General features: G+C 39.5%; 1 protein-coding gene across 3 annotated transcripts; it reads left to right on the top strand.

Moving 5' to 3' along the window:
- Positions 1-126: 126 nt before the first annotated feature.
- LATS1 (large tumor suppressor kinase 1) lies at positions 127-22,331 on the top strand. Of its 3 annotated transcripts, none has more exons than XM_066315464.1 (8): positions 127-890; positions 4,734-5,239; positions 7,289-7,424; positions 9,229-10,754; positions 15,380-15,962; positions 16,687-16,869; positions 17,120-17,226; positions 18,165-22,331. In XM_066315464.1, the coding sequence occupies exons 2-8, from the start codon at positions 4,889-4,891 to the stop codon at positions 18,678-18,680; spliced, it is 3,402 nt and encodes a 1,133-aa protein (XP_066171561.1). In that variant the 5' UTR covers positions 127-890; positions 4,734-4,888; the 3' UTR covers positions 18,681-22,331. The 3 variants fall into 3 exon arrangements, with proteins under 3 accessions (XP_066171561.1, XP_066171560.1, XP_066171559.1); XM_066315463.1 differs by having other exon boundaries at positions 7,289-7,439; XM_066315462.1 differs by having other exon boundaries at positions 7,289-7,439; positions 9,226-10,754.
- The last annotated feature ends 1,001 nt before the right edge of the window (positions 22,332-23,332 follow it).

Below are 23,332 nucleotides of genomic sequence, written 5' to 3'. Positions count from 1 at the left end.
CTAAAATAATTCCAGTAGGTTTGCTTGCAGGAGCTTACTTGGATTGAGCCTGAGTATTGAATCTGAAGGATGGAGAAACCGGTGTATTTGGGCAGGAGCAGGTTAGTTATTTGGTGTTCCATGGCGTTTCCTCCACGGCCGCTCTAGCGTGTACTCTCATTCAGGTCGGCGCGAGTGTGCTGTGGCAGGAACACCTCCCCTGATGCCCATTCCGTGTGTGTCCGGCTGCAGAGCTGGATGGGGCGCTGGCGACAGGGCGCTCCTCCCTTTGCAGGGCAAGGGACTGTGTCGCCAATCAGCTCCTTAGAGCAGCTTAAATTTTGCTTCCCGATTTATTTGAAACGCAAAAGATGGAAATTAAATGGATCACTCTGAGTGCTAACCGGTGGGTTTTCCTTTCTGTTGGTCTGTACCGAGTCCATCGTTAGGGCATCCTCTGAAACCCGAGGCTCGTCGGAGCTTTCTCCCCCTCATTACAAGAAAATCGGAAAATCAGAAGATGGGAATTAGTCCGTGGCGCTGGGCCGTGGCCCGGGAGAAGCAGTGTGCGGCTGCCCGGCCGGGCGCGCAGGGGTTACAGGGCGCCGCCGCTGCCCGCCGGGGCGGGCGGGAGCCGCGGCAGCTCCATCCGGGAGCGGCAGGAGCCGCGCGAGGCAGGCCGGGATCTGCTCATATCCGGGCGGCTCCGCGGCGGGGACACTGACAAAATGGCGGCGCCGAACTGAGCGGCCCCAGGCGGCGGCGGGCGCTGGCGGAGGGACCGAGCGGGCGCTGGCGGCATCGCCGACGGGCGGAGGAAGGGAAGGGTCGCGGCCGGTCGGCGCCGCGCGGGCGGGGCCGGGCTCCGAGCGCCCCGGGGCGCTGCTGCCGCCGCCGCCTTCTCGCCGCAGGTAGAGTCCGCCGTGCGCGGCGCCGCGGGGCGGGTCGCGGCGGTACCGGGCCCGCTCCCGCCCGGGCCGGCTCCCGGGCCCTCCGCGGGACGCAGCCGTGGCAGGAGCGAGCTCAGGGCACGGCCTGGGGCCGGCGGGGCCACAAGCGCAGGTGTCCCGGCGCGGCACGTTCGGGATTCTCCTGCCGGCGCCGGAACCCTCCCTGGCCTGCGTGGTCCTTGGGAGGCCGGGCCCCGCTGTCCTGCGGGAATCGGTGCCGGCCTGAGCCAGCGCAGCGGGGCTTTGGTTCAGAGGCTGCCCTGCTGTTGTTAGCCGTGAAGATCGCTCCGAGGTGTGCCTGAAATAGCTCCTGCTGCTCCCGGGAATGCATGCGAACGTAGAAGAGCGGTATCCTGCTAAAGGAGATAGCAGAGCGTAAGAATGGAAGCAAACCGAGCGAATGCACAGTGTTTCTAGTGTTCAGCTGGCCTCTGGTTCTTTCCAGCTGTGGCTTCTGTGACCGTATGTAGTTGTGCTTATGTGCTAATTTCGGGGTCCGGTTTTCTCCTCATCCTGTGAAAACTTTTAAGAGCATTGGAAATGGATCCTTTGGGAAATTGCCGTTGCAGCTCAGTGACTTGTTACCTGACAAAAGCTTTCTTTAGTTGATCTGAACCAAGTCCCTACAAACTTAATTTTATGACTTGCAAGATCTCTCTTACTTTATTTATCCCTAGCAGTGAAGCACTGTGATTATGTTTAAAACGAACTGTTGGAATAGGTACGTGAGGGAGGGTACCTAAGGACATTAATGTGATGTTCAGTATTCAGTTGGAAATGTAAGCATTGAAAGTATTTTTATAAGGAATGTTACAGTTAGATTATAAAGCAGTGTATTTTTTCCCTCGGAAAATCAGTAGAGTCATTGACAGTTGTGTGTTGCCGTTCAGAGCATCACAGACTGGTTTGGGTTGGGAGGGACCTTAGAGATCATCTGGTTCCAACCCCCTGCCTCTAGACCAGGTTGCTCCAAGCCTCATCTGGCCTGGCCTTGAACACTTCTGAGTTTTCATTCAAGCACTTATTTATATATAAGTCCAATCTTTTATTATTATAATGTAAAATAAACCCCAAGGTGGGCTTTTTTTCTGTTGCAGTTTGACCTGTAGAAAAAAAATACGGTATTCCCATATTTTGAAAAGAAGTGAAAGATAATTTTTTTCAACTCCTTTAGGGAAGATAATTTAATCAGCAAAAACAGCTGCATTAACAAACATAATTTAAGGACACAAAGCTACAAGAGGGAATAGACATCCATTCCATTGGGTACAGTTGGTGTTTGGTAGCTGGAAGTAGAAGTTTGAGATCGATTTCTTAGTCAGCAGTCTCTTCTTCCTTTAAAATGTGTGCCGATGTCTATAAGCAGAGGTGAGTTGTGAATTTTGAGGTTCATATATAAAGCAAGGTGAACTGTAGTAATTCCTGCTTTCTGGAGGACTAAATTAATTTGTTTTCTAAGAATTAACATTTAGTTTCATATGTTCCTGCTGGTAACCATCAGTGCTGCCAGAAGGAACAACCAAAAAAAGTTATTTATTTGGCTAAGTTCCTTAGCTTGGTTGATGCTGTGTGGCCTTACAAACAGTTATGCTGTCTATGGTAAGTGGCGGGAGATAAGTGGACTGGCTGGTTTAGACTCCTAAACCTAAGCTGCTGCTAAAAATTTAAGTTAGAGTGCAGCTTTATTTTCCAGGACTGCTCCTGATTTATGATTTTAGTGCCATGTTAATTTAACCTTGATTTCCCTTAGGGATGTTAGATTTGTTTAGCTGAGCTACCCAAGGTGTAACCATAAAGTGAATACTGAAAAAACAAATGGAATTTATAAAATATGTAGGTGCTATTTTCTCCTGAATTCCAGGCCTTTGGAATTTTTTAAAAACTTACGTATGGGTATTTTGTTGTGTTCTTACTTCATTTTCTTTGGAAAAAGTTCTCTGTGGAAAAAGTATTTTCACTGTGGTCTTAAATACGGCATGTTTGGAAAATTATTTTGAAAGTGGCCAAAATTAAATTACATTTTAATTGCTGATTTCTGAATTTCTTAATACTTTGAGCAAAATTTCACTGTTAATTATTGAAATCCACTATTGTGTCTGATGATCTCTTCCTTTTTTAGTGAGCGCTGAAGAATTATGTGCTATCAGACTGTACTAAAAAATATAACTACCTAGCTACACTCATTTAAGATTTCACAAGTATCACAGTGCAGAGGAAGCTTGTGGATGCAATTACACCCTTTAAGATTTAGAAAGGTTCATAAGAGGAATTCTTGTTATTTCTAAAATGGTTCTCCAAGGAGAATGGGATTAAGTGGCTATCCCTTGTGTTTGTTTTCACAGTCCTCATTTATGTATTACTTTCCAGCTTTCAGGTTTTATTCATATATGGGTGCCATGAGTATTTATTTCATTTAATTTGCATATGTTTCAGAGAGTTTTTTTCCTATTAGCTTGTCATATTCTTCCTCAATTGCTGAATCACGGATTGGTTTGTGACAGTGCAAGTATTAGAGAAATGAAACGTGAATGAAGAAAAAATGACTTTTTTGTAGACTGTGTAAAATTTAGATACTTGTTTAGTTTATGTCTAGTGTGAGAAACACTTAGCAGCACAGCAGTAAATTAACACTGTGAGTTGAGGTTCAACACTTTTGTTGCCTGTGAAGAAAAGACAGCGCTGAAACATTTAGTTTATCTTGCACTGTCTTAGTAACTGATCTTCCTCTGTGAAGCAGTAGAGGCTGGAAAAAGTTTTATTCCATGATACTCTAAAGAGGCAAATGCTGGGCAATTTCTTTAGTGTTACATTGTGGTTGCTTTATCCTTTGCCATGGCAGTTGCAGTAATAATTAGTGCCCAGCCTGGACACAGAGATTTGAGTTCTCTGCAGACACGGGGCTCTTTCCCTGATGAGTCAGTGACTTCAAAATGCAAACGTTTTTTATTTGGCTTTTGGCAGAAAATTCTGTTTCCCTTACCAAATGTCATAGCTATGCTCTCAGCGAATTTGATGCTCGAGTTGTTAAACAATTTTAGGTTTTAAAAAAATTGGATTAAATTTTCTTTGTTTCTCTTCCTGCTCTCGTTTTCCCTTATGTAAAATAATTTTAAAAATTACTTAACCATTGATGAAGACTGCTTCAAAGTGCTAAGAGACTGTGAGAGCCTCAGAATCTGAACCCTTAAACAGATTCAAGTGGCAGATGGTACAAGAAATCATAAAGTTGCATGTGATGAGCTAGGCAAGTGTTTACTTTTAACAAGTGGGACTGTGTGATAATGGCTAAAATCACTGTGATTACATGCTCTTACTGGTGTACTTCTCACTTCCACCTTTTTCTGGATCTGGATGTCAGAGTCCTTGAACAGCAAGGTTATTTGACCCTTATCCTGGCTAACTGAGTAGTAGAATTGGCTCTTCTGGCTATAAAGGCATTGTTGGGGAGAACATAGGTGATAAATGGAGAGAGGGAGGCAAAGAAGCAGTGCTGGGTTGGCACATACCAGTGGTTCATATCTGCTCTTGAAAGCTTTGTCCACCAGACAGAGGAGCTGCTCTTTACTGTGTCCACATCCTTTGCAATTCAGGACTGTTTAGATTTAAGGCACCTAAAACATTTGTTATTAACAGTTAAAAACCCAACATGGTTTGCAAGTTAGGTTGAGCAAAGACTGCCTGAAGAATCTGCTTAGCATGCTTTTAATATCTGTGAAGGCAGTGCTGCATGAGAACAGTTCAGTGCTACATTGTGAATTTTTTTTACTTCTCTATTAACTGTGATTTGTTTTGTTTTGTTAACAGAACAGCAGTTCTGGGTTGTGACAAACTCCATCACTACAGGAACCAAGGTTTCACAGTGAAGAGCCACTGCTTTCACGGGTTCTGACATCAGCCAGTCTTCCTTGAATTCTGGTGTGTGCGAGTCCTTGGTGGAGGTTGCATATATACATGTTTTCATGAAGAGAAGTGAGAAGCCAGAAGGTTATAGACAAATGAGGCCTAAAACTTTTCCTGCCAGTAATTATACTGGCAGCAGCCAGCAGATGCTACAGGAGATACGAGAGAGCCTCAGGAATTTGCCTAAACCCTCAGATGCTGCTAAAGCTGATCACAGCATGGGCAAAATGTTACCTGAAGATCCTAGACAAGGCCGAAATCCCCCCAAATTCGTAACATATCATAAGGTTTTGCAGGAGATAAGAAACTCGCTTCTGCCTTTTGCAAATGAAGCCACCACAGCTGTCAAAGGAACATCAGAAGTTAATCGACAAATGCTGCAAGACTTGCAAGCTGCTGGCTTCGATGAGGTGAAGTGTTTTATTTTGAAGATTTGGTGCTCTGCTAGGTATAAACTAGTAATGCATGTTGGAGGCGGTGTTGGTCAGGGAATGTTTGAACAGCATGATAAGCAAAAAGCTTCAAAATCTGGTAGGTTTCTGATTAGGACATGAAACTGGTAATAGTGGGGGATGTAGAAGAGGACTAGAAGGATTTAGAGAGACTTGGCTTTGTTTTTTTAAGCATCTTGTCCAGATTGTTCTTATGTGGTAGGTTGTTGTAATTATTTATATAATTTTAGGCAGAGAGGACTGGACTCTCTAGAGCATTGATTTTACCTCTGATACTCAAAGTAATTTTTGATTGGGCTCAATTAAAATAGGTTGATAAAATATGGCTGTTCTAAATTGAAAGGCAATACCAAATGTTTTGGAAATTAATCTGAAATGGGGTTTCTGGGAAGGAAAAATGAATACACTTGCAGCTCCTGTGTTTTTACTGGACCTGCACATCAAAGTAAATCCCACTTGTTTTTATGCCTTCTCTGTAAACCGGGGTACAAAAGCATGTTTAAAAAAGAGCTAGCAAACCACTCATCTTTCCAAAGAAAAAAAGGCACAGTACCACAATAGGGATTAACTTTACAGGCGTGGACTGCTTGCAGTAGTGACCAGCTCATGAGTTCTGCTGTCTGTGATGCTTTGATATTTTCAGAGGGATGTACCTCTACCAAGAGTGAACTGCTCCAAAACTACCAACTGGCTTTTCCTCAACAGCATCCCAGTGTCAAGTACTGATAGTGGCTTTTCATGTTCCTTTCACTTGATCAAATACACAGTCCAGACTGTGTGTCAGGGAGAATGGAAGGATTTTATAATAAGAAATGATTTTTGCAGTAATTTGCTCCAGCTCTGTATTTCGTTGCTGAAGTTGAGGAAGTCTTTCTGTTGTTACGGGGCATTTGGGGTGAGGAGGGGTGTGCATTTGTTTTTTTCCAAGTTAGATCAGTTCTCAGCTCCATTTTACAGATTGAACCTGCAGCTGGTTTTGCAAACTGAAGTTTGTGGTATATGGCAGAACAATAAACTAGAAAGGTATCCTAAGTTGGTATTTTTGTTGGATCCTTTGTGTCTTGAAGCATTTATTCCTACTCTTTGTTCTTGGATACAACTGCAGATTCCCATGACACTTGTGATTATATGGGGCTTTTTTCAGGCACAGTGCCAGCATAAGCCCTTTCTGCCATGTGTTAACCTACAGTTGTGTTGCCACAATAGGCCATATGGCACCGATCCACATATGTCACTAGGAACAGATACAGCTGAAGCAGGAAAGCATTTTTCTTGATCAAGAAGTTTCAACATACTTTGATTTTTTTTTTTTTTCAAATGATGCATCACAAACATTCTGGTTATTTCCCCCTACCTCTCATGTAGTAGGTAGTATTAAGTGTTAAAGTAGAACAGATAGATATCAATAAGTATCAGTTGTCTGTATATAGATACATTATAACAATGTATGTATGTGTATACTAATCAGGGTAGAATGCTGTTCTTTGTATTTGGGGTTTTTTTAATCCTAAATAGCTTACAGAAAATCTCTTTTGCTTACTATGGTTCAAATTCAATCCTCCTATGTTCTGTGTATAGTGATACTCTTTAAGACATTGAGTACTTTGTATCAAGTAGGCGACCAAATTTTTGAACTGAAAATGCTGTTTCTAACATCAGCTGGTCGATAAAGATTGTGACAACTTTATTGCATAGATCTTTTTATTATAAAACCCTTTTTTAAGGATTGTATGACCAAGCTGTTGTTTGAATGGCAAGATGACATGATTTACATCAAATTACTGTGCTTCAACAAGTTACCTTTTCTTCTGAACATCGACTGCAGTACTATTTTGGATGATCTCTTCTGGAGAAAACATTTTAAAATTAGTTTTAAAACAATTGAGAGCAGTCGATACTTTGTCAAATTACTTCGGTAAAATTAGGCTATTTGGATAGATAACCATGATTTTTGATTTTTTTTGTGATTCTCTAGGAAATAATTTTTATATATAATTTTCTCTTTAGGATATGGTTATACAAGCTCTCAGACAAACTAACAACCGTAGTATAGAGGCTGCCATTGAATTTATAAGTAAAATGAGCTACCAGGATCCTCGTCGGGAACAGATGGTTGCAGCAGCAGCAAGACCTGTAAATGCAGGTATGAAACCACCAGGTAGGTGTATCCATGGTGACTCAGTATCTCACTGAGTGTGTTCCTATAGGTGAAAAGTAGAACAAAGTAAATGTTGCCTTCACATGCTCACAGTAGAACAGAAATGCTGAGATACAGGTTTTTTTTCTTTTAAAAGCGGCATTTTAATATCTGATGAAACCCTTCTGAAAGATAGGTCCATTTGACATGAGTTTCTTAGGCATTGTTTTATAACTGCATGTTTTATTACTGTGTGCAAACATTTTACACAAGGAATAGCAGTCAGATCTCATTTTTGGCAATTTCTATTACCTTGCTGATGTGAAGCCTGTATTTTGTTCTGTGTCAGGTGCCACTTAGAAATAAGTGCTGAGCATTGAATTATTCTTTTAATTTTTTGTTTCTCTTCATACACACTCCCACACAACAGCATTCTGTATATATGTGTCTATGTGTGTATTTATATACTACGTATTTATATGACTACGACATTTGTATTTTAGGATGTTATGTTTCCCTCCCTGCCTAATTTCCTGCTTGGTTCCAGCTTTTGTTTGTATAGTTTTTAAGGCAGGTTTCATATTCTTAGAGATGTTAGAGGACAGACTATGTCTTTACTAGCAGAGTCAGAATTTTGCCTCTTGCTATTATTGCTTTCTTAACAGATGCCAGCAGATTTTTTTTATACAACTTCATGCCTTTTTAGTAGCATACACCTAAAAAAAGAGTAACTTTAAAATGCAGCAGAAACACTGAACTTTTATTTGACTAAAACTCAGTGCTGAGCTGCTAGTGCTGGAGTTAGATTTTAAATTAACAATATATGTAGGAGGAAAAATTAGTCAGGAGTTGCAAAGAACAGTGTTATTTTTCTTTAGTCTGTTAAGCAGGATTAGTTCGTGTTTGTATGAAGTTTGTAGGTAAATTCTGCCATTTAGACATAGTTTTCATTGTTAACTGCAAAAATGCAGTAATTAGCACATTCTTTAAGTGAGGACAGGGTGATTTTCAGCAGTTACAGTACTGCATGTGTTTACACATCTTAGTGTTGACATGATAAAAACCACAGTAAGACTGCCTGCACTCTCACTTCCTTGTACATTTTGTTTATATGCTGCAAAATAGCATCTGTGAAGTAAATACATAGCAGGGTTTTGCTCTGTAAGTTTTGCATTCATACAGTTTTAATTCTTGCCTGTCTACAACACTTTTACTCAAAAAGATACAAATTTTAAAATTAAAGTACTTAGTCAAATTCGGCATGACGGGAATATAAAAAGTCTGGATGATCTGTATGCATATAAGGGTGCAAGCTTTGATTTTTATGGTATTCAGTAAAATTTTAGTTTAAGAACACAAAGTGTTTTGCAAGTGTTAACTGGAAGGGATAGCAATATGCCATTTTTCCATGCTATTACTTATTTTGCCTTTGTGCTGAACATTCTGAGAGTTACTTGTACACATGATTAAAAATACATTGTGTGTGACTAGTAATTTTGCATGTTACTATTTTTTTCGATTAAATTTTGCATTTTTACTGGAGAAAAGTGCTTTCTAAAAAATCACTTTCTGATATTATAGTTTTGTAGTTTCAGTTTTTTTTCCTCTTATGTGTAGACTGAGCATATTAGCATGCTGTGCTGTGTATTACTAGAAAAAGTTTGCATATGTAGTACAGTGGATTATATTGTGTCAGAGAATTCAGGTCCTGTTTCTGTAGTAATTAACACAGAAGAACAAAATATTCAAGGCAGTAAATAGGAATATTATCCAATGATGTAAATGCTGTGTTTTCTTCTCGTGGAAGCAGGGGCTGTCCAGCAGTCAGTTAACCGCAAGCAGAGCTGGAAGGGTTCTAAGGAGTCCTTGGTTCCCCAGCGGCACGGCCCTTCCCTGGCAGAGGGTGTCGTTTATCGCTCGGAGAGTCCCAGCTCCCAGCCCGATGTAGGAAGGCCATTATCTGGATCCGGCATCGCGGCGTTTGCTCAGGCTCATCCTGGCAATGGACAAAGAGTGAATCCCCCACCTCTACCGCAGATAAGGAGTGTCACTCCTCCTCCTCCACCTCCTCGGGGGCAGACGCCCCCTCCAAGGGGAACTACTCCTCCACCTCCTTCCTGGGAGCCAAATTCTCAAACAAAGCGGTACTCTGGAAACATGGAATATGTCATCTCCCGTATTTCTCCAGTGCCACCAGGAGCATGGCAGGATGGTTATCCACCTCCACCTATGAATCCTCCTCCTATGAATTCATCCACACAGGGTCAGAGAGGCATGAGTGCTGTCCCCATTGGCAGGCAACCAATAATCATGCAGAGTTCTGCCAACAGCAAATTTAGTTTTCCCTCAGGAAGAGCTGGAATGCAAAATGGGAATTGTCAGGCAGAATTCATAGTTCACCAGAATGTGGTGTCTGGAAATTCGGTGAGTCGCCAGCCACCCCCGTACCCAATGAATCCAACTAACAGGCAGAGTCCCACAGCACTACAGATGCAGGCAGGAGGATCTGCTCCTCCTTCAGCGTACACCAATGGGAATCTTCCTCAGGCAATGATGGTGCCAAACAGAAATAGTCACAACCTGGAACTTTACAACACAAATGTAGCTGGAATACCTGCATCCTGGTCACAGCCTTCCCCTGTGCAGCCGCAGTCATCGCCGGGCAACGGGCACGACATGCCTGCGTGGCAGCCCAGTGTTCCCGTGCGGTCAAACTCCTTCAACAACCACCACGGCAGCAGGCAGAGTCACTCGGGCAGCTCCCAGCCTTCGGCCACCACAGTGACAGCCATCACGCCAGCTCCCATCCAGCAGCCAGTGAAGAGCATGCGAGTGCTGAAACCAGAGCTACAGACTGCCTTGGCACCCACTCACCCTTCCTGGATGCCGCAGCCCGTGCAAACTGTTCAGAGCATTCCGTTCTCCGACAGTCCCTCTGCCAATATGGCAGTTATGTCTCCTGTTGCCGAGGCTCCAAATTACCAGGGTCCCCCACCACCTTACCCTAAACACTTGTTACATCAGAATCCTTCTGTCAATCTGTATGAGCTAGGACCCAAGCTCAATAAGGAGGAGCCGCCTCCTTTATCCAGGGAGGATGAGAATGAAAAGAATTATGATTGTGTTGATTCAGCAGATAAAGAAAAGAAACAAATTACGACCTCACCTGTTCCTGTTAGAAAAAACAAGAAAGATGAAGAAAGAAGAGAGTCTCGCATTCAAAGTTATTCCCCTCAAGCCTTTAAATTCTTCATGGAGCAGCATGTGGAGAATATACTCAAGTCACACCAGCAGCGTTTGCATCGGAAAAAACAACTAGAGAATGAAATGATGCGGGTAAACTCTTCCTTCTTTCTAAATCTGTGACTAAACTGTTCCTGTATTACTTCTATGACATATGTCTTAATTGTAGAATTGAATAGTACAGATAAGGAGAATATTTAGAACTGTGGTATTGATGTTGATTTTCAATCTTTGTATTTGAGAGGTGGCAAATTTCTTCCTTGTCTTGTTTACATATTTAATGTCCTTAGAAATTGATTTTTAAGTAAGTTTTGTACATGCCTAAAGGTAATTCTTATGGCCTACATACAGTAAGGTGGCAGAAGCCAAAAAATTGTTGCATAAACTGAGATGTAGCTACATGGCTCATAGCTTTTTGTTATGGGTTCTGTTTAATCCTGATTTTTGAGTTATAGGCAATATTTTAATGATTTTTAAAAAGACTTCTGTTTTTTTAAAATAAGTACTAAAGGTACAAACAAACTGGGGACAAGTTGCAGACTGGCTAGTGCACTTCTATAGACACAGTGATATTTTTTGTATTCTTCAGTTTGTTACCAGTAGGGATAGGTTTTCTAAGTTCAAATTAAAAAAAATTAAAGGTTAGATGGAGTTTTTTTAGAATGAAAGAGATGGCATCTTTGGTCTTAATTATTTTGTAATCTGCACTGTAAGTGTATCTTTTTAACTGAAGAGCAATTGAAGGGCGTAGTTATAAAACAAATACATTTGAAATCAACTTTTTTGTGCCTAGATGGGGAGTCAGTGGTCTATTTCTAGTATTTCAGTGTTCTGTTAAACCAAATCAAAAGGGTAAAAACTGGAGCTGACAAGCATATGTTATTTCAAAAGAGAAAACAGTGAGAAGTAGTGAAACTAAGATTTGCAGAAAGGTGAAAATCATGTGTCACACGTATATTTTTTAACAGTTGTAGTTGAAAATTTGACATAAGTATGATGTTCCATTTTATTTATTCTATGAGAGTATGTGTTTGGCTTATGCTGTTTTCTAGACATGCTGTTTTTTAAATTTGTGTTTTCTTACTCTCTGAAAGTTCTTACTGTAAGCTGTAGTGTTTTTTAAGTGTTTGCTTAATCACAAATATATAAATGTTAGCAAGATTTCATCCTGGAACTCTTACTAGATCTTTATTCTTAGTCTTCTCTCTTTCCTTTTTCACTTCACTAACAGCTGATTTAAACTGTTAAGGTGTGGGAAGCTTTCCTGAACTCTGTAGCCTCCATCCCTGTGTAGACAAGTAAGATTCTGAAGCAACAGTGTTTCTTAAGAATAGCATGATCCCTTTTCAGAGGGCTTTGCATGCAATCCTGCATCAAAATTAAGCATGAATTTATTTTGGCTATTTTTGAGTACTTAAATGTAAGATTATAATTAATGTTGATTTGCAAACTTCACTTTCCCTTCTTACTGTGTTGTGTTCTGTAGTATCTCCAAATAAGTATTACTTATATGAAAGCACTGATAAAACTTTTCTTTATATTTTTCTTGTGCTTTTAAAGCACCTTAGTAGGGTTATTTTATAATACTTCTAATATTAATGCTGTAATTTTAATAGTTTATGCTAGATTTAAAGCTGGGATGTTTAACTACAGGCTGGAGGGTGGAAGATGGGTTATTGTGTTGCAGCAGACTTCTCCTTTTTCATAAACATACAGGAGATGAATGCCACAACAATAAAGTGTATTTTGGGTCTTCATGAGAAGGAGAAAGGGAAACAGGCTCATTATTTATTTTCCAAAAGTTTTAAGAAGGTTAAGCAAGTATTGAATCCCTTCTTTTCTCCCCTTTGAATTTTAAAAGAAAAAACCCAAGAATGCATCCCTATGAAAATACCTGCTTTCACTGGATGTTTTATTTCTAACATAAGTGACATATTTCTGTGGTGTCAGGTCTCCTAGGAGTTGAGTGGTCTCAAAAATGTTTGATTTAGATGTATGAGTTTTGGCCAAGAGTTACAATAGGTGTCTCTCCTGCGAAGAGAAACTTAAGTCATCCTTTAAGACTCAGCAAGATGAGAAGGAAGCAAAATGAAAACAAATTGTGTGATGATAGAGAGCAAGTCAGGAAACTTTTGGTCTGACATTTTCTTGAAATAATTGTAGATACATGTGCAGAAAAGTTTATGCAGCTAACAGTTTGTTGATTTTTGGTAAATGCTGAAGCTGAGAAGAGTTCTAGGGAAAATACAGCAATTCAGAGAGAAAGTTTGTAATTAGCATTTGGTTTAGTGGATAACGGAAAAATGAAGGTGAGTTGAGGGAAGAGGTGACAAATTGCAGTACTTGGCCTAGTTTTTTATGATAAAAGTGTTGAGATACAAGAGCTAGAGAGCAGGTAAGAGAAAGCAAAGCTGTAAGGCTTTGGGAGACTTTGTATGTCTTGTAGGGATTAATTACTGTATTGAGTCTCACTTCTAGGGGGTTGTTGCCATCTAGGTTTTATTCTTTGCCAGCTTTGTGATGGGTAGGGTTCAGTTTGTGTTGAGTGGGTCTGTACTGAGGCAGACTTTAGGGTTCAGATGGGCCTTAAGAAGGTGACCCACCACTGTCTGAACTTTACCAGGCTCAGGTCTTTAGTCTCTAAGTCTTAAAAAAATCCTTCCTTCTGTTGGTGTGTTCCTTAAGCCTGCTCGTTCATAGAAGACTTCAGATGTTTCTGTCTTGGAAGTCAGTACGAAGATATTCCTGCAGTAAGACAATTTTGGATTTAAAATATATAGTTGAACCTATTTTCCACACCAGCCTTAAAACTAAAGCTAACCAGTCCTAACTACTGCCTATCTGATGTCTACCAAAAATTTTGTCTCAAATTTGAGACAGCCTTCCCCACTGAAATCTTACCAAATTTGTATAACTTGTGAAATTGGTTTGGGTAGACAAGCATTTTGTATGCAGTTTCCTAACTGCATCTCCTTTGGATCCATTTTTGCTATGATGCCTGTAAGAAATTTTCTGTATTCTAACAATATTTTCTTTAATAAGTGACATATTAAAGAAAATGACTTGTGAAAGCATTTTTAAGATACTGAATGATGTGTAGCTGATTTTTTTTGCCTTTTTTTCTCAGTCACATCTCTTATATTTTGTTTCAAGTTAGGTTGGAAGTCAGCCAAGGCCAAACTCGTCTATTAAGATACAGTCTGTAGAGGCCTAGTTACTTAGTCCTATTGATGGTCCTGAGTACTGCTATGCAGACAGTATCTCAGATATTTGGGGGTTTAAAGAGATGGAAGCAGTAAGATTTGGTATCAAAAATCGATGTGACAGTAAAAAATGGAAAGCTTTTAAAATAGTGCTTGAGTACAGTTGTGATGTTTGCAGGGGTTCGGTGTGGCCACGTTTGAGTTTCTGATCAACATGTCCATGAAAAAATAAGGAAGCATGCTATAAGTTGAACTTGGAAATCATTGATGTGGGATGGTGATTTCAAGCCAGGTAGGCAGATAAAATAATTGAGATGTGAGAAAGGTAGCATATACTAATTTGAAAATGCAGTCAGAAAACAAAAGAAGGAATGAACATCAAGCTATGTGGGGACAGTGTCACAGAGAAAAAATACTAAAAAATTGAAGACAGATTCTATTCACATTAAAGCAAAGAAGCAGGATTATTCTGATTTCAGGCCCTGAAATTTGCCAAGAAAAATGGCAGCCAAAATTGGGACTTTTAAGGGAATTGAAACCAGCAAAAATTTACCAGGAGGGCATACAGGTTGGAGTATAATGAAAGCGGTCAATGTGGTTCTTGTAGATAAGGGTTTCCACTCTGTAGGTGATGAGCTGTGTGTGGCCTGTGAGTGTTTAAGTTGTCAGAATGTTGGTGGCATTGGCTGGAACACCAGGGATGTTCAGTCAAGATAGGGATGTGTACACAGATGGGAGCCAAGAAAAGACACTGTTGGGAGGAGTGAGCCACTTCAAAAGAAAGTGCTCTGTTCAGCAGGTTCCTGGGTAGAGTGGAGAGCAGTGGTGAGAGTGTGAGCGAAGTCCTGTTAGGAAGGGGTGTGTTGTGTGATAAGAGGCAATATCAGGCCCAGGCTTGTGGCAGAGGCATGGGTTTGGTGTGGGCAGGCAGTAGGAAGCAGTGCCAGTAAGATCTGTTTTGAGTAGCTACAAGTGGAAGTGAGAGAGTGCCTACTCCCTCCTGCAGCTGAAATTCTAGAGCATGGTTAGGAAGTTCAGTGACTTCTGCTCCAGCTAGTCTGCCTTTCCCATGGCAGCTCCTTAGCCATCAGCAGCTTTAAGCTCCTAGATGTGTCTTGGCTTTCTTCAACCCTGTAAAGAGAATCAGGGAGGCAGCTGATGCACACTGTTACTCAGATAATATTATATTTATTATAAAGTGGTTTTTATCAGTAATTTGTATGTTACCTTTCCTAAGAATGTAGTAGTCCCTTCTCTAGAACCTCCTGGTGCATGGCACCTTGTGCATTTTGCTGTTGAAAATTATCACATTTCAGTTTTTTATCACTCCTATATGTTTTCATAGAATCCTAATGTGTAAGTTAAAACAAAACCAAATCCCTTTAAGTATTATTTCTTGTGCTGTGTATAAGTATTTAGTTTGCTTTGCCTAAGCCTTGTAATTAATTATGAGAAGATCGCCAAGAATTAAGAGTACTGTTCACTCTTCAGATATAACTCTCGTTTGCTGCGCAGGTTGGATTGTCTCCAGAAGCCCGGGATCAAATGAGGAAAATGTTGTGCCAGAAAGAGTCCAATTACATTCGGCTAAGAAGAGCTAAAATGGACAAGTCAATGTTTGTAAAAATTAAAACCCTGGGAGTTGGTGCGTTTGGAGAAGTTTGCCTAGCAAGAAAGGTGGATACTAATGCTCTATATGCAACAAAGACTCTGAGAAAAAAAGATGTCTTGCTTAGAAATCAAGTTGCTCACGTTAAAGCTGAGCGGGATATCCTTGCAGAAGCTGATAATGAATGGGTGGTTCGCCTGTACTATTCATTCCAAGATAAGGACAATTTGTACTTTGTAATGGACTACATTCCAGGAGGTGATATGATGAGTCTCCTAATTAGAATGGGTGTCTTTCCAGAAAATCTGGCACGGTTCTACACAGCAGAACTGACGTGTGCAGTTGAGAGTGTTCATAAAATGGGCTTCATCCACAGAGATATTAAACCTGACAATATCTTGATAGACCGTGATGGTCACATCAAATTGACTGACTTCGGGCTCTGTACTGGCTTTCGATGGACCCATGACTCAAAATACTACCAGAGCGGTAAGAGAAATACGAGTATTCTTTACAGGGAATTAAATTATACATTAGTAGAAAGATGACTTTGCTATTTCCTTTATGAGAAGGTTTAAGTAGCCTTTTCAAAATCCTACTTGATTACTTAGAACAGCAGCTGAAGAAAAAGCTAGAGCGAAAGAGAAGTCACGGTTTTGAGAGTAGTAAAATACAGATTATGTGATAACTTGTTTTTAGTTTCCAAAAATAAAAAAATGCCTTCAAAAACAAGGTTTAAATTACTTTTGATTAGTTTTTCTCAAAATATCACATATCTTAGGCCGGACTCTTACACAGTCTCTGGTGAGAAGATATTATTAAATTATTTTAAATGCTAATTTAAAATCTGATTTTATTTTTGACCATTTTAATGTTTGAGCTTCTATGTTTACAGAAGTGTAAAAACAATATACACCTTATACGCCCCATGTGCTGATGTTAAGAAAAATCTGAAAAGTATCGAGATTTGTATTTTCTCATAGTTATGTCAAAAATTAGCTTAAAAAAATTGTGTCTTCAGAGATGGGTATTTTATCTCATAAACAAAAATCAACATCTTGATGTTGATTTCTGTTTTAACTCAAGTTGAGTATTGAAACTGTAACAGATTCTGTCTTGTAACACGAAATGTTAACGGATAAAGAAAATTTCATAATATACAAGAACTAAAGCAATCATCCTCAATTTTGCTATCCTTGTTGCACCATGGCAGGTGATCATGCCCGTCAGGACAGCATGGATTTCAGCAGTGAGTGGGGTGACCCAGCGAACTGCCGGTGTGGGGATCGGCTGAAGCCACTGGAGCGCAGGGCTGCGCGGCAGCACCAGCGCTGCCTGGCCCACTCCCTGGTGGGCACACCCAACTACATTGCACCAGAGGTGTTGTTACGGACAGGTAATGAATGCTTTTTTGTGCTGCAGTCTCACTGCAGAGTAACTGCTATTCAGGTGTCCTGCTTCACCTTTCCCACACTCCTGCTTTTCCCAAGGATGTGGTATTTTAGGAAAAAATAAATAGTTGTTACTATGGAAATCTTAAATAAATATTGAATAGAATTGAATTCTCTTGTGAACTTTTATGTTCTTAGAAATTCAGGATTAAAACTATACAGAGGCTTGACTACCTTATTTGAACTTTATTTCAGGTTACACACAGTTGTGTGACTGGTGGAGTGTCGGAGTAATTCTCTTTGAGATGCTAGTGGGGCAGCCTCCATTCCTGGCACAAACACCGCTGGAAACACAAATGAAGGTAACTTTAAAAGTCTGGTATCAATCATCTGAAAAAGTCTTGAAACCTAGATAGTACTGCTAATTTCTGGTGGAAACAAATGTCATGTTTGAGAATGCTGCCTATCCAAGCATGTTACAAACTATGGAGATTTTAAATTTTACATTACTGTGGAGGTGCACTTAATTTATAAAGGCACTTCTAAAATCATATTTGTAACTTACCTGGTCATACAGTAAACATGACAACTAAAAATCACATTGCATTTCAGCCTTTCACTTTTCCAGTTGTTACTCCCTTTCCCCTTCCCTCTTCCACTATCTGTGTGTTCTTTTCCCTCTTGGCTTCCAAGCTTGTTTGCCTGCAGAGGATTTCCTTTGGTGATATACCTGCAGGTTCTTAGCATGGGAAGATGAAGAAGCAGCAGATGACTGACAGCCTAGAGCTTTTGGTCCTTTCCTTCCTGAGCCCCTGCTGTTTCAGAGAAAGCATCAAGGCAGTCTTCTGCAGGTGTCACTTTTGCAAAATTGCATTTAGGTGGCTGAAATGTAGTGCAGTACTGATTTTTTAAAAAAAAAACTTGAAATCTGTTAGTCTTTACAGTACATCGTATAACTCAAAACTCATCTGCCTCACCTTTTTAGGATTCTAAGCCATGTGCCTAATCTCAGGTTCACGTTGCTGGATTTTATGATATCTTTGTTGGTTTATAGCAGGGATCTTCCATGCTACACTCTAGATTTGGAACGTGAATAAACTTTACCTGCATTTTGCTAGATTTCCAGACAAAATACTCCTTGTGTCTCTGAAAGAGCAGTTTCATGTTTTCCCCTCTACTGTGAAAAACCTTAGACATACTGAATTATTTCTTTGTGGTCATTTGTTTTGTTTTATTGTTTTAATGTGTTTTTTCCTTTTTGTGTAATTATAAATAATTAACACACCTTTTTGATTTTCAGGTTATCAACTGGCAAACTGCACTTCATATTCCACCTCAGGCTAAATTGACTCCAGAGGCCTCTGACCTTATTATTAAACTCTGCCGAGGGCCAGAAGATCGTTTAGGCAAAAATGGTGCAGATGAAATAAAAGCTCATCCATTTTTCAAAACAATTGATTTTTCAAGCGATCTACGGCGACAGTCTGCTTTCTACATTCCCAAAATTGCTCACCCTACGGACACGTCAAACTTTGATCCAGTTGATCCAGATAAATTGTGGAGTGATGATGATAAGGAGGGGAACAGAAATGATACCCTTAATGGGTGGTACAAAAATGGAAAACATCCTGAACATGCTTTTTATGAGTTCACCTTCCGAAGGTTTTTTGATGACAATGGCTACCCATACAACAATCCAAAGCCCATTGAGTATGAGTATGGTAGTTCCCAAAACTCAGAACAGCAGTCAGATGATGATGATAATGATGAACAGGCAGGTAGAGGAGTTCAAAGTCGTGATCTGGTTTATGTTTAGTAGAGGAATAAAGGTCAAAAATGAAACAATGAGTTTTGCAACTATAGCTTTTGGAAAGTCTCTTCCTTTAAGAGAATTGAAAGAAGATTGCTAGGGTAAATATGTGCACACTTTTTTTTAATGCTACAAAAATTATTTCTTCACTTTCCCTCTCTGTACATTTTATTTGCCCAGAAAACAGGGAAATCCTTCTCAAAAATTAATTTATTCCAGTGATGTTAATTGTTTAATTTAGAAGAGATTTGATGTTAGGTAAAAAAAAAAAAAATCACTTGAGTATTGTTATTGGTCCTCTGTACTCTAAGTACTCAAAAACTCAAAATAGCAAATAGTGATTTTTTTTTTTCCTGAGATGCCTGGTATGTATTTATACATATATTTAATAATTTTAGAGAACAAATCTCTGCTTCAGAATTTTTAATCACGGTTTTTCCATGCATTTACCAAATATAAAACGTACTTTACGCTAATAAAGTTCTCTGATTCATTTCTGAAGAGGAAAAAAAAGGCTGCTGTATGCTCAGTTCTCATTGTATTTAGCCTTATTATTCACAGCCTTGGAAAAACAGCCACCTATTTGGTGAAATGTTTCCAGCTGCTGTGGGAGTGGCCTAGTTCTCAGCTTTGAAAGAAGAAAATGTCAGTCTTGGCTATGGTATGATCATAAGATGATAAAACATTAGAACTAGTATTTTATTAAATAGTAATTGGGTTTGATATTAGTAATGCTGTAGCATGTGACTGGTACTCTCAAAGCAGGACTTCTCACTCAGAAACAACTTGATTGTCTCCTGTCATCAGTTCTCCTACAGATGTAAGAGGAGAAGAAGCCTTAGAAACACTACTTTCTGAAATCTAGTTCAATTTTCTGACTACAACCAAACTGTAAAGTGTGTACAGTGCTGCTTTAGTTTGAATTTTTAGTTTGGAAACTAAATTTTAGAGTAGTGTCTTTATGATAAATTCAATATAGTAATGGGAAAATATTATAAATTATGACTTTTGAGATTCGTTGTGAAGACCCGTTTCCCTTGGCTGGAACAGTTTTTCCTCCTGGTAACACAGACACTGAGGAGAAGGGCTCTGCACAGCTCTGTCTGAGCTGGCAGTACAGTTTCAATGCTCTGTCTTTCACAGCCCAGTTATGAACAGAATTGGGAACTTACAGTTGTGCCTGCTGCCTCGTGCATTACTGCTTCCAGAATTTCCAGCAGCAGATGCTCAGGTATCTCCTAGGGTCTCATGGTGGGAGGATACTGAGCCTGTTGAGCTTACGTGAGGCAGGGATGGGAGCATCACTCTAAGCAGCTTCACTGAGACAAGGTCAGGAGTTAGTGTTGAGAGGGAGAAAGAGCTATGTTTTTGTCTCTATCCTTATTTTTCCTAAAATAAACACAGTGGTTAAAAAATGCACTATTTTTAGTAAACTTTGTCTTTTGAAACATTTCTTCTTCCTTGGAATTGAATTCCAATGGATAATCTAATAACACGCATGTAAGCATTACTGCTTTCCTAAATTATTATTTGTGCCATAGCAGCACTGGCATTGCAACTATCTATCTAAACATCACAAAATTGGTGTTCATAGCTGTTCTTGCAGCAAACATCAGTTACTAGTTTCTTTTCTCACAAAACTGGTTTGTTTGCTTATGGCCATTTGTTCTCTTTCTGTGCTCCAGTCCAATGTCTCTCTGTGCCACTGCAACTGTTTCTAGTACTGTCCTAAATACTGGATCAGCGAAGAAAGTGCTTGTTGGTTAGCATTTGGAGTTTCTTTTAAGTGTTGTCATTTGAGCAATTCACTTTCTAATGTGGTCCAAAAATGATTTATATTGACATAACTGAGGAGCTGCAGCAGATTGGCAGTGAGGAAACTTCTTAAACATACTTTGTCACAGAAGAAAATGTTTGTGGAAGTTCACCCCTCTACTGTGAAGTATTTATTATGGTTAGAAGATGGTTGTGAGAAGTTGTTTTCTCAAACAGTTAGTTAGTTGCTTTCTATAATGAAAAAGAATTTGCAGCTCAATAAAACACTACCTGTTCTGCCTTTCCTACAGCTGTTGAAATAGAGTAGCTTTTAAGTTTAATTTCATTTAGCTTAATTATTATAAAATGGCTGCAGTGCATAACTACTCCATTTTATATATTATGTAAAAAAGGTTGCTTTTCATGTAAATAAACTTTAAAGATTATCCTCCTTTATAGTAAGTATCCCAGTAAAACTGGTCTACTTGTCTGGGAGCAAAGTATAATATATTGCTGGTTAAAGGTAATTTAATTAAGCCTGCGTCACCATTTTTGAAGTGTGCAGAAAAAATAATGTCAATTCATTAAATTGACTCTTAAAATTGCCTTTTCTTCTGAGTGTATTCCTCCTCTGCCTGCACTATACTATGGTGCATTCCTGCTTAATACTCGTACTGATCTTAGGCAATTTAAAAATAATTCTAAAAAAAGATAGAAAAGTGTCCTGTAAAGTCACCATTGGTCTAAAAAGAAAAACCAATTGCTTTTATTAAAGGAAATGATTGATTATTTTAAGGACATGGGCAAGTACTGAAATACTAAATACTCTTTTTGCCTTTTTTAAACAAATACACGAAGTGCTCACATCTTTAGAATTTGGTAGATGCTTCTGGCATTTTCTAATACCATGTGGTAGAAGTTGTAATGTACCTTGTTTGAATTTTGCCATCTATATGCTGCAGTATTATGTATTTCCTTGCAAAAAGTACAGATTGTTGCAGTCCAGGTTCTCCTCTGAGAAAGTCAGTTACACATGAATGTTGTCACAACTCTCCAGCATGCTCTGCCTTACCCATGTTTTGAAACTTGATGTTTCATACATAGATTCAGAGTCTGTTGAGATTCTTCATAGTTGCTGCTTAAAACATGGGTGTTTCACTGGTGACCTACGATGGGGATTGGTTTGTACAGGCAGTGGAGAAGAGAGGCTCCTAGCCAGCAGCTGTGGAATTCTGCAGTAAGTTTTAGTTCAGGTTACTTTTACTTTGTAAAGCATGAAAACAAGTTTCTCTTTTATGTGCCCTTGTATACATATTAATTGTATTTATAAAATGTTCTATAATCCTATAACTTGTACTGTAAATACTATTTGATATTCAGTGGCATTCTATCCTTGGGCAGGCCCTCTTGCTGTATCTTTTCTATCCTCAATTTGTAATAGAATCTATAGAATATATGTCTAGAAAGTGTCTTTGAGACTGATGTATCTTCCGCTGTTGCAAAAACTGTGAGTGGGATTGATTTATTTAGACTGCTTTTAATAATATTCAGCTGATAGGCAGTGCAGTGGGTGGGTTCTTAGATGATGCTGCTATCACTGAAGATACTATTAGGCTTTTGTTTCAGATGTTGTGGGTGTTTCAGATCTGACCTTCAAATCTGTTTGCTTTATTTCAGCCAAAGCAAAAAGATAATAAATTGGGTCAATGTCACAGTAAAATGTTTGAATGCCTTAAGAAGCTCATTATAAAGGCACTATTCAAGTTTACTGATTTATATATATCTATATAGATATATATATAGACATATTCTGTGTGTATATGTATATATAATGTCTTTTTTGTATTATAAGACTGTCAGTTCTTTTGGATTCTCCAATTAAATACATAGACCATCCCACAATTCTGCTTAAGTGGATCATTCATATATTCTGTTTGTAGCTAGTAAATGTAACTATCTCTAACAATCTCACGTTATCTCATGGCCATAGTATGTTATTCACTGGGGTGTTTTTTAGTATTCTTTACTTGTCTAGATCATGACCTGGGCATCCCCTTTTGCCAGGTCTCTGCATTCCTGCAGCCCAGCTACATGTGTGCCATGTAACCTCTGAATGCCCATTGGCACATTTGGGTCTTAGGGCCTTATGGGATGGTGGCTTGGACCATGATCTCCAAGACTCCTCTTGATGTTCATATGAAAAGAATGTGCGTCTTTGCTGACTTTTCCAGTAGGTACACTGGAGCATCCATCCCCTTCGTCCAGGAGTACCAGGTTTCCAGTTTGTCAGTGCCCAGCAGATTAGCAGTGGAGTCTTCCTTGCCCCTGCTGACTGAACACCCAGTATGTTTGACTTGGGGGATGGGATGTGAGTGGGTGGTTGCACTGACACCTTCTTAGAAGTTATTTCAGAAGAAGAGAATAAATACCAGTCTTGTGAGCAGCCTGAGTTATCAGCTACTGATAGTCAGTGATATTCCTGAGTTAACAGAACCTGTTCCTGTTACACCACAGAATTGGTTTCTGTAGTGTAACGCTGGATGCAATAATAAACCCTGCACTGAATCTTTATAAGAAGTGAAAATCACATTCTTATTTTGGCTATTCAAACATGAACTATAAACACTAGTTGCCCAATTGCATTTATTTTTCTGTCCTCCTTCACATCCCTCTTCTACAAGTCCCATTTATGTGACAGCTCTGCTGTTTCACAGTAAAATGGCACAAGTGTAACAGCAGGAAAGCTATTGTACTTGGCTGTCATGTCATGTTTGTAACTCTTCTCAAAAGTGTGCATGTTGACATTCAAGAGTTCAATTTGTTGGTGTTCTTTCTGTGTCCTCTGATGCCTCTTTGATCAAAATAAGTAAACTTTATGAATTACTATTACTGTTTTTATTATT

Source organism: Sylvia atricapilla, chromosome 3 (genome assembly GCF_009819655.1).
Source record: "Sylvia atricapilla isolate bSylAtr1 chromosome 3, bSylAtr1.pri, whole genome shotgun sequence".
In the NCBI taxonomy this organism is placed as follows: domain Eukaryota; kingdom Metazoa; phylum Chordata; class Aves; order Passeriformes; family Sylviidae; genus Sylvia; species Sylvia atricapilla.
Note: the sequence above shows the minus strand (reverse complement) of the source record. Positions and strands in the feature narration are given on the sequence as shown.